Source organism: Canis lupus, chromosome 37 (genome assembly GCF_011100685.1).
Source record: "Canis lupus familiaris isolate Mischka breed German Shepherd chromosome 37, alternate assembly UU_Cfam_GSD_1.0, whole genome shotgun sequence".
Classification (NCBI taxonomy): domain Eukaryota; kingdom Metazoa; phylum Chordata; class Mammalia; order Carnivora; family Canidae; genus Canis; species Canis lupus.
In genome coordinates this window covers 1357191-1369310 of record NC_049258.1, presented here as the reverse complement: position 1 = coordinate 1369310, position 12120 = coordinate 1357191, and the positions used below count along the sequence as shown (strand labels likewise).

At 32.5% G+C, this 12120-nt stretch overlaps 1 protein-coding gene across 2 annotated transcripts in view; it reads right to left on the bottom strand.

Annotated features, from left to right (window-relative positions):
* Positions 1-12120, bottom strand: part of GLS (glutaminase) — a 74564-nt gene that overhangs the window by 32701 nt on the left and 29743 nt on the right. For both annotated transcript variants that reach the window (XM_038585185.1, XM_038585184.1), the window contains exons 8-13: positions 9326-9358; positions 9178-9236; positions 6054-6120; positions 5472-5522; positions 2407-2583; positions 427-558 (exon numbers count right to left, since the gene is read on the bottom strand). In XM_038585185.1, the coding sequence (XP_038441113.1) occupies positions 427-558; positions 2407-2583; positions 5472-5522; positions 6054-6120; positions 9178-9236; positions 9326-9358 (519 nt within the window). The remainder of the gene's footprint in view (positions 1-426; positions 559-2406; positions 2584-5471; positions 5523-6053; positions 6121-9177; positions 9237-9325; positions 9359-12120) is intronic.

Genomic DNA, 12120 nt, shown 5'->3' with positions numbered 1-12120 from the left:
CATAAAAAAGAATGAAATCTTGTCATTTGCTGCAACATGCATGGAGCTAGAGAGTATAATGCTAAGTGAAGTAATAAGCCAGTCAGAAAAAGACAAATACTATATGGTTTTCACTCGTATGCGGAATTTAAGAAACAGAATAAATATAGAGGCAAAAAAGAAATAAACCAAATAACAGACTCAGCTACAGAGAACAAACTGCTGGTTACCAGAGGAGAGGTGAGTGGGAGTATGGGTAAAATAAGTGAGGGGGATGATGATGATCAACACTGGGTAATGTAGAGAATTGCTGAGTCACTTATATTGTACACCTGAAACTAATATATCATTATTGTATGTTAACTACATTGGAATTAAATTTAAAACATTGAATCACTGGATGGTTTCATTCTATGACCATTATTTTCATTAAGAAAATATGCTTACATGACAGAAGTGAATTCCCTTAACACTGTTGCCCATCTTATCCAGAGGAGGAGACCAGCACATCATGCCCATGACATTGGGGACAACTAAAAGAATGCCCCCAGCAACTCCAGATTTTGCAGGAAGACCAACCTGAAAATAATTTGAAAAAAAAGGATATTGATGTGAATATTTTAAAAAAAAAGAAAAGTTATACCCAATAAGGGAACTTAAACTTACTATGGTTTACATATACACAGTAGAATTCCAACATTACAAATGTACGTATTTTTCGACATGTTTATAATACAATGAATGAGAAAACACTATGGAACGGTTGAGATATATTTGAATATGGAAAAAAAATCTGAAAAGATATACTCTAATATTAAAGTAGATTATATCTAAATTGTGGGGTATGCATGTCTTTATTTTACTCTTTTGGACTATATTTTAAATTCTATAATAAATATGTAATAAAGTATAAAACATTACTTTCAAAAAATATTCTATGACTAGAAAACAATGAGAAATTATAACTTCTTAAAAGATTCTAAAAAAAAGATTCTCTGCATACTGTCAGAGAATTGTCTGAGGAATAGAGAAGATTAATTCAAATTAATCCTCTTCAAAACTTTTAAGTTCACATTATGGAACACTTGACAATAATTATGATAAAAGACAAAATTAGTATCATCAGGACAGTATTCACTAATGGCTTACTAACATTCAGCTACTAAATACCTATTGCTAGAAGTAATTTTGCACAGAATCTAAGAAAGAAAAAAAATCATCTGAATGGGATATACCAATTTATAAGGAATACAAGATACAAGGGACAATGGTATGAATATAATAAACAAAATCTAGACTGTGAGAAACTACAGGATAAACGACCTAGTTTTTTCAACTAAAAATAACAAGTAAAAACATCAAGGGGGAAACCATAGATTTAAAAAATAATAATAAGAGGAGATACAACTATCACAGCATATGGCCCATATTTGCATCCCAAGTCAAGGAAATTATAAAATAATCAATCCGGATCATCTGAACACTAAATTCTTGATGATATTAAAGATTAAGATGTTATCTTTTAAAAAATGTAATAATGCTACTTTTTTTTTTAATTCCTTATTTAGAATTACATATTAAACTATGGCGGGGTGGGGAATAAAGATAAACAATATCGGTCATATAATGATAATTATCGAGGTTGAGTAATGGGTAATGTTAAATGCATTTCTCTATTTTTGCTTTAAAATTTTCAAATAAAATTTTTTTTGGGACCCTGGGTGGCTCAGTGGTTGAATGTCTGTCTTTGGCTCAGGGCGTGATCCCAGAACTCCAGGATCGAGTCCCACATTGGGCTCCATACTCAGCAGGGAGCCTGCTTTTTTCCCTCTGCCTGTGTCTCTGCCCCTCTCTGTGTGTGTCTCTCATGAATAAATAAATAAAATCTTAAAAAAAAATTTTTTAGGGCATTATGTCTTCACATAGGCAGAATGAGGTAAGAAAGTCTATACATTCATTGCACAAGCATACACAAATGTTCACAAGTGTACAACAGAGCCTAAAGCAGTATATTTTGTTAAATACACTTTAAGTGCTTTAAAAAATCTATAACATAACCAAAGATATTAAACATTACAATTATGCGTTCCTTCTGAACTTAAGGAATTCTTGAGATATGTAATCGCCATAATGCTAAATATTTAACAAGAAAAAGCAGATAATGTCTGTACCAACCCTGTTACATTGGAATGCCTTGTAAGTACAAGTGATGAGGTTCTATAAATTAAACTTCAAGTTCTTTAGAATATCTTGCAGACTCCTTAACTCTATTCCTTACCAAGTCTGTAACAAATTAACCTTGAAAAAGTGTCTCTCTCTCTCAAAAATTAATGTCTGCTTGAGAACCAAAGTTCAAACAGTATTTTTAAAAGAACTAGTCCAGACTAGTTTCTAGCAAGAGAAAATTAAGATTAAACAATTACTTACATGGAAGGCAAACTGCCCTGAGAAATCATACATGCCACAGGAATGCATCAAACTTAGAGTATTTCGAACTGCTTCAGGGCTCAGTACTCTCTCACCAGTAATTGGACAGAAACCACCATTAGCCAGTGTTGCAGCCATCACGCTGGCTGATTCACAAGTTACTTCAATGGAGCATAGCTAAAAGGAAGAAAAAACTGAATTCTAAAAATTTAGGTTCACATTATTTTTCATACTACAGTTGACTTTTAAGGAAATCTGAGTTTTTTTGGTATCTCATACAGATCTGTAATCTTTCTTCCAAGAAAAATTTTAATATAACTTGATAACATTCCAAAGATTTTAGTTTGAACAAAGTTCAAGCCCCTCTAAGGTTTACTGATTTGCCCAGTTATCTAGTCTTTTAGACTAGGCAAAACAATCGAAAGAGCCAGCCCCTAAGCACTAAGATTTGTAATTGCCCCAAGAGATATTCAAAGTTGCTTAAATATTAATACTTACTATTGGATACACTAACAATTATTTTTTATATCAAAAGAAAAAGGAGGAGTCATGATATATTATTAAGATAAAACATACATTAGTATTATGATAGCATCTACATGAAAATTGCCACTTTAAGGAAAAAAAATGCTAAAATGCCTGACATTTCACACTATAACAAAGCTCAGCATCTCCACATAGCAATATGCAAAAAATTAAGGGAAGATAACTCTAAGACAGCTCTAGCCTGGATACTCTGTGTGCCTAAATCAAAATGCTACCTTTTAAACCATTTATTAATAATCAAATATTTATTTGATATTGATTATGGGTGATGGATAAACTATGATGAATTAAAAAAGGCAAAGTCCAGGTACAGTACAGTTTGAAAATTTTGCATTTAAATGTAATCAAGGGGATCCCTGGGTGGCTCGGTGGTTTAGCGCCTGCCTTTGGCCCAGGGCATGATCCTGGAGTCCCGGGATCGAGTCCCACATCAGGCTCCCTGCATGGAGCCCGCTCCTCCCTCTGCCTATGTCTCTGCCTCTCTCTCTGTGTCTCTCATGAATAAATAAAATATTTTAAAATAAATAAATAAATAAATAAAATCAAAATAATGCGAAGTTTTGATTGTGCAAAATAATGCATGGTTTACCATAGCAAATCCAAATTTACTCATAAAACTGAAACAGTAATTATGCTCCATTTTAGTTTTCCTCAACAGCATCCAAAACTGTGGGGGCTGGAGGAGGAAGGAGAGGAGAAAGAGGATAAGAAGGGGAGAAGAAAAGACTGGATTCTCAACTTGCAAGTTTTACAAGAGGCCCAAAGGTGTTTGGAAACAGCAGGAAGGAAAACTAATTCACTACTGAGCATTAGGAAACTGACTGGGAACCACTTATGGCTTTTACTTTTGCTTATGTATATTAAAATCTCTTCCCTTTTTCTTCAAAACTACCAAACCTACTTACTATACTTAACCAGACAGCAAAGACTTATAGGAGATCTAATCATGAAAGGCTTTCTAAAATCAGTAAGATTTAAATTCCTATGATCATTTCCTAATTTATACTTAGTATTAATTGGAATTTTGCTTGTCATAAGATGATATACTAATTTGACAAATCCCAATTTGAGAGCACTTCCTGATACCCTGACGAATGTTCAATTACATACAGCCCTTCTCCAAAAATATAAGGCTTCTATGGCCTTCTCTTGACTTTTGCCCAGAAGTGCAGACATTTCACATTAGTAGCATCTAGGCTGTAACAGCCAAAGTATGTATACCAAAGGAAAAGAAACATTATCTGTATAGAAGAAATTCATATGGGCTGGAGGAAAAATAAGGGCTACAGGATAAAAGTAACTATGATGCTATATTTTATTTAACACTTTATAGCTTCAAAGAAATTTCACACACATTAACTCAGGTTGTCTTCAAGGTAATGCAGAATGTTAGGACAAGCATGTGCTACACATAATCAAACTAGGTCTAAGTAACTGAAATTAGGTCATATGGCTAAAAAGTGGCCAGATTAGGCCTTGAATTTATATGAATAGCCTGTATTCTTGACTCACAGTTCTTCACATCAGCAGGTGAAAAACTGCCATCAAAATCTATTTCATTATCAACCTCTCCTATATATTTTTTAAGATTATTACAAAATTGAAATTCAAGTACTTCTTTAAAAGTAAAGACAGACAAATGTAAGGTTAACTAGAAATCGATACTAATTAATTAGTTACTACGTAGTTTAAATTGGTCCATCAGAGGCACCAATTTATTAAATTACAGATTTAATAATGAACTGAATGAACTGAACTGAAAACACAAGGAGAAAAGAGGGATGTCCAGGGAGGCTATTTAAAACTGAGTTCTGGAGCACCTAGGTGACTCCGTTGGTTAAGCTTCTGTCTTCAGCTCAGGTCATGATCCATCCTGGGATGGAGGCCCCACATTGGGCTCCCTGCTCAGTGGGGAGCCTACTTCTCCCTCTCTCTCTCTGCTCCTCCATCCCCACTCATGCTCGGTCTCTCTCCCAAATAAATTAAAATCTTAAAAAAACCCACAAAACATAAGTGAGTTCTATAACCACAGCAATCTATGGGAGTGGCCCACCTCCTTCCTGAATGTAGAGAGCTACTTTAACTTAGAAAAAACCCATCATATGATACTGCAAAAATGAATTAACTGAAAGAAAAACTACTTTAAGATGCTATGAACCCTCTGATAAAAAAAAAAATCCTCCAAACAATATTGAAAAGTTAAGAAATCAACTTAGTCATAATAAGGATAAGCCAATTTCTGGAGTTACACATCATTTTTGACACTTCTTAAATATAATGTTTGTTGTTGTTGTTGTTTTAATATAATGTTTGTATAGAAAAAAAACTTTCCCTATATCTTGAGGCATAATATATTTTAGGAGAAAAAGACATGAAATTGTCTTTCATGAAGGCTTTTCTTTTTGAATGTCAATGATAAATGTATTTGTCTTAAGCTGGAGCCATGATTTCACAGACACCTATATTCTGCAAAATGTCACAGACTCACTTCTAATTCAAAGAGAGTTAAAGTAAGTTACCTGGAAATAGAAGTCTAATATACCAACCATGTCTGTGCCTTCTGGAAAACACTGGAAAAACAAAAAGACAATTAAAAATAAGAATATATGCACATAAAACATAAAGATTAAATTTAAAATGTACACAAATATTTCATCTTGAGAAAACAGCACATAATCTATAAAAGAGTATAAGTGTGAAATATGAAGAATGATAAAGTAAAACTATATCACATACAGATTTCTAGATACTAGTTTAACAATGATATGCTGATTCATAATTTATAAATTAAATTACTGGACTACCCTCTTAAAATTTAAAAAGTAACTATAATCAGCAAAGTCTGGCATTACACTTTTGAAAAAATGGGCTAATCCTTAAGCAAAACTTGCATTAATATAACTAGTCAAATACTTGAATGCCAGATAGCAAATCAATTTAATATTAACATTTTGATACCATTAACTCAAGGGTGTCTTGTAAAAACTTCTGCACCTTAAAGAGTAGTAAGTTGCTTAAAAGCTATTGTTGAGTTCTTAACATACATCTTTATATGTTTTATTTAATAAAATAAGTTAAAATAGAAACAAAAATTCAAAAACCTTTTTTTCTTTCAGGTAATATCCTATTGCAAAATTTCTATCTCCACTTTCTCTTTCAGACTGAAACCTAGGAGGAAAAGAAAATAGCTTTATTTATTTTCTGTAAGAGTATGACTATACCGTAGTTTAATTTGTATAGCAAAGTACAGTAAAAAGAACACTGATCTAAGAGTCAAGACTTCTGGGTTCCAGTCCCAGTTCTGTCAATAGGCTATGTGTCTTGGGGAAGTCATTTAAGTGACAATTCTTTCAGTCTTAAATTCCTCAGCTGTAAAAGGACTTAAATGATCTAAGGCTCTTTGAAGTCTTCACATTTTGTGAATAAAGAAGCTAATTTAAAAATTATTAAATATTCCACTATTAAACAATATACTAAAAAGTTGCAACATCTTCTGGATCCTCCAAAAGTACAATAATTAATTCCAACTGAGGGAATCCATGGAAATTTCACTGAGAGAGGGATACATGAAATGGGCCTTTAGTCATTTGTTGGATTAACAGATCTCAGGGGTAAGCCTAGGTAGTGGCAAATTCCATGCAGCATAAACAAAGTTACAAGTATAAAAGGCAGGACTTCACTGAATAGAATGACACATATTCTGACGTATCTGGAAAATAGGGTTCATGGAGAAGAGTGGAGAAACATCAAACTAGCAAAGGGGACTAGGACATTATCAAGACTAATAGATGCTAAAAATTGCTCCTGATTGCCAACAAAATGAAAGCTTAAGGGCTTTCAATCAAATTATCTCGTCAGAACTGCATTTTAGAAGGAGAAATATGACATCATTTGGGAAAGGGAAAAAAAAGAAAGGATGAGTGATGTTACTAGGAGACTGGAGTAGTAAAGAGCCACCAAAAGCCTAAACTTAGGTAGTGATGATAGGAATGGAAGGAGATGTATGATCAAACACGAGAATAGTTTGGCAAGTCTTCAAACCTGATGGGAAAGAGGAGAAACAGGGTGAATGAAGTCTGGTACAAAAGTCTAGATTTTTAATGCAGTCTACTGAAAGGATCGTGATACCAACTGATGGGAACCTGGAACAAAGAGGAGTTTGAGAAGAAAGAGAGTAAGTTTTAATTTAATTCATTGGTAGTACATTTAAGAAATCAACCTACAAGGGTCTAGATGGCTGCTGACAAAAGAGCTGAGCATGACACTCTGTATGGCTGATCATGGAGTGGGAGGTGGCAGTCCCACCTAACTATGCATTTTAAGGTTCCTCTGGTTAGAAAAACAATGCTGGATGTAGAAAAGCTCTTGAAAATAAACTTGTCAACTTGCCATACCTAAAAAAAAAAAAATCAACATAATGTACTAACTACTCAGCAATTATCACAGCACCTAGCATATAGCTCTGTTCATCAAACACCATATCAAGTGTCTATTATCTGCCAAATAACAGAAATACAAGTGTGAACTGGAACATATTCTATCCAGGTATAAAGAAGATCAGAATCTAATAGTGGTGATAAGGCAGAGAGAAATAGATTAAGCACAATTAAATATGGTAATATGAGAGCACATAAGAGAAGTGAGATGAGATTCATGAAAAACTTCCTAGAAAAGATACTTAAGCTGATGAATAAAAGTTGGGAGACAAACCTGAAACTTTTCCCCTCCTGAAACATGTAGTACAAAGTATTACCCGGTTAGTATTCATGTCAAAACTGTTTAAACTTTAACTATAGGAAACAACCAGACCTACTCAACATGGGGAATGAATATCCACTATAGCCCATGGGGCAGATGCTGCCTATTTTTATAAATAGTTTTTTGGAACACCATCTCATATGGTCTCTGGCTGCTTTCCTATTAAAACAGTAGAACAAGTAGCTGCAACACAGAGTCTATATAGCCCACAAGTCTAATAGATTCACTCTCTGGTCCTTCACAGAAAGTGAGTTAATTCCTGCTTTGTAAGACAAGTGATTGGCACTCCTGAAAGAAAGCCATTTAATAAAATTTTATAAAGCAAGGGTGTAGGGCAGGGGAACTCTTCTATTTTAATAAAGCAAAAAAGACATAAATGTATTGCATGAGCTTTGATTAATTCCTGGGGAAAAAAGGCCAGAATAGGCAATTAGGGGACAATTGAGGACATGTACATATTAATGGTACTTTTAAATTAATGTTTATGATCTTAAGTATGTTGACAGTATTGTGGTTCTGTAGAATATCCTTATTCCTAGAATACACATGTTGAGTTATTTAAGAGTGAAATATTATGGTAACTATTTCTATTATTTCAGGAAAAAAAAATCTACCACTTACATGTATATTTACATATATGTACATATACAGAGAGATACACGTTTTTAAATGCCTCTGTTTAAAGAGTTTAAGGAAAAGCAGATGAGACAAAATATTAATCAGAAAATATGGGTGAAAGAAAAAAAAAAAAAGAAAATATGGGTGAAAGATATCCAAATATTCATTGCTTATTCTTTCAACTTTTCTGTAGACTGGCAAATTTCAAAATAAAAAATTGGGGTGAAAGTCATTAGCCAAGGACAGGTAAGATAGGGGTGCCTGGGTAGCTCAGTCAGTTAAGTCTCTGCTTTCTTGGTTTCAGCCAGGTCATGATCTCAGGGTCTAGGGATGGAGCCCGGTTTCAGGCTCCACAACTCAGCTTGGAGTCAGCTTGTCCTTCTCTCTCTGCATTCCCCTCCCCCAACTCAGGCACATTGGCTTGCTCCTTCTCAAAATAAATAAATAAAATCTTTAAAAAAAGAGAGAAGTAAGACATGTAGTACAAAGAGAAAACTAAATATCACTAATTTAATGTAAAGTTGGGGTCCCTTCTAATTCTATAATTACTCACAAGAAGTTTATCAAAACTACTGAAAAGCATTTAAGGGTTCTCCCTCAGGTAATTTAGAATTAATTTCCCTCTAATGACCAAATTTTAAGTATTTATTCACTGAAGTAAGCTCTAGGACCAACAAAGGAAAATAGATGAATTCTAAGTATACTGTGTATTATAATATAGAGGGAGGGGAAAAGGGAAGGAGAGAGGAGGGACAAAACAGTATTTAAAATAAAATTCTATAATCCAGATATTTTTGTTAAAGAGGCTTGGCCTATTTATAAAAACCGTATGTCACAAATCAGACTCACGTTGCATTACTGAATCCAACATATTCATTGCCAGCCATCTTATTCAAAAACTGCATCACCTATAAACCAAAATTAGAAAGTATTAGTCAAAAAACAAATAAATAAGGAATATAAATACAGTTTGAAAACAATTCCACGTTACACTTACATAGTCAAATTTTTCAGCATTATTCACTCCTTGCTGCAAAGAAATGAGACAAATATATTAATATAGATATCACCCCACAGTTAAGTTTTAAGTGAATATAATATCAAAATTTCAAAGTGCTATCATTATAATTAATATACTGTGCATTAGTACTTTTAAGACTAGGAAATACTTCTACAATAATTTAATATTTACATAAACTTTTTACATGTTCTTTTATTAACACCAATATGTTGATAATGGAAGGGAATGCTTTATTTTAAGTATCTTTACCCAACCCAAAGTTAAAAAATTTTAGTTACCCCAAATTCCCTTATCTTTCATGACAACATAAAATATTCTAGAACGTCATTTAATTTCATATTTAGAAAAAAACTTAAAATAAAGTTTCACCCTTAGAAAAGAATTGAGTATTTATAAATTATGGTTTTCAATTAAGAACAATCTACTCATATTTTTAAAATAACCTTAAACCAGCATTAGAGTTAGAAGAATGAGTTATGTTGCAAAACTAATCTTTTATAATTCTAGTATATGCAAACATTCTGAATACATTTTGCTAGTGTAAAGAAAGCTCTACCTTTAATATCTCATTTGTTTTAACAATACTTGAACTAAAAAAATATATATTCCGCAGTCTCTAAAAAATTAGCTACATATGAATTTAGCATTATGCCAATTCAAAGCATGGAAGATGTATTGTTTCATCACTTCTATTTCTGACATGTTAGCTACTGCAAATGTCAATAGGAAAAACCTATGTATCGTAGATCAGTTCAAGTAGCCAAATGGTTTCATTTTACCTCGGCGAAGTTTACAAAGCAGTAAGATGTAGATCTGAAATCAAACGTATTAATTGGTGATGTGCACCCAATAGAAACAATACATCTCTAATTTTTAAAACAGGCTTAAAATAAAATTTGACAACTAAAAATTTAAAAACAAATTTCTTAGCTCTCAAAAATTTCAAAACATTACATTTTAAAATTTTATTATGAGGGGGAAAACTGTACCAGAGACTTATTTAACTGAATAAAGCCAGGTTCATCCACTTTACAAATGGACTGGAATGTGACTGATCTGTGAAACCTTACAAATCAACTTATTTAAGAAAGGATGTCAATCACATATACAATCAGTAGCTGCAAAGAACAGACTGTATCATCAAAATTAGGCATTAGCAAAGCTTAAACAAGGTAAAAATAATTTAGCTACCGCCATATTGTAATCACTATCTATGTATTTTCTCTAAAGTACCCTTTGACATATTTTAAGTTTTCTTTCCTTATAATACACCAGAATTCAAAATGTAGAAATGTAACTCCAAAGCTGTTCAATGAAAAATAATTAAAAGAAGAAATTACCAACTTCATTGAACTGTTGCAGTTGTCAAAATATTCCATAGATCCTAATGCTGTAAAATATGTAACAACATTTAAACCACAAAAACCTTTTTAACCTTTGAAAAAGAAAAAAAAAAAAAAAGAAGAAGCAACTCTTTTGGAAAAGGATCTCAGCATTTGTATTGGGATGTTACATGGATAATTACCATTATACAATTAATCAATGTAAAGTAAACAAGTTATACTGAACTTTCATTCTCTGACCTAAACTGTGCACTACAAAACAAATACAAATTTTCTTTATTTAGCTGTCATGGTTAATAAAAAGAAAAAAAAAAAACTGTTTCAACTCCAGGCTATGGGCACATGCTTGGTCTACTTTGTAACTTTCTACATTAAAGCACAATTAAATTTTGCTTCTATGCTGTCTTTAAAAACAATTGATATTTACTAATGTCAATCATTATATAACATTTTGGATAAGCTACTTGAAATGTCCTAGGCAGATTATATAAACAAGCAAAATAAAGTGTTTAACTGATTTTTCTTGACCCAAGAAGGTCTCGCCCCAAAATTTAAATGTGAAAGCACTTGATTAACGTTTGTTCTTACTATCTACTCTGAAAATAGTATTTAACTCAAGTCAATAAAATATATTTGCCCCCATTATCTCTTGGGAAGATTCTGTGTACCTCAGGGATATGTGGGCTTTAATAATCATTACAAAATGTCAAGTTATTATAATTCCTAAAAAAAATAACTGTATAAAGTTTATTTGCATAACATTAGGAAAAAAAGCACACATTACAAAATTAACTAGAGTAAACCCCCCCATAAGCAAAAATATAAACTGTAAAAAAATATCCATTATCATTATCTAATAGTAGGGTACAGAGGGGTAGAGGAAGAGAGGTTATGAAAATCAGAAGCCAGGTAAATGGGGGCTAGTTCCACTATCATGTTTATTTTGTATGTTTGAAATATTTCATAAAAAGTTAAAGAAAAAATGTTAATGTCTCGTGTTAACTTACAATGGTTACTTTAGAATATATTTTTCTCTTTGACATAGTAATTGATTTTTAATTAGTTCACGTATAAGTAAATTATTTTCTACTGCTAGAATAAGGAAATAAATCTATTTAAAATTTTGACAGATGTGTGAGTTGAGAAATCTTGTTGAAACAGAATTGGATAGAAATAGAAAGGGTTTTGTTATAGCAATACCACTCAGTTCTTTACATATCTACCATATTACATATAAAAGTCACACAGTAATCCATCCTTAGAAATTATAATGCTCTAACAACTTGATTAGATCCTCCGTCCATTTTCTTGAAACCAAAGACCTAAAACAACCTAGTACCAGAGAGCTTTTTCCCCTCGTTATGATTCATATCCTCAATACCACTGACTCTAATTCAAAAGTGTTCTCTTCTATTGTTGCCCCAGAGG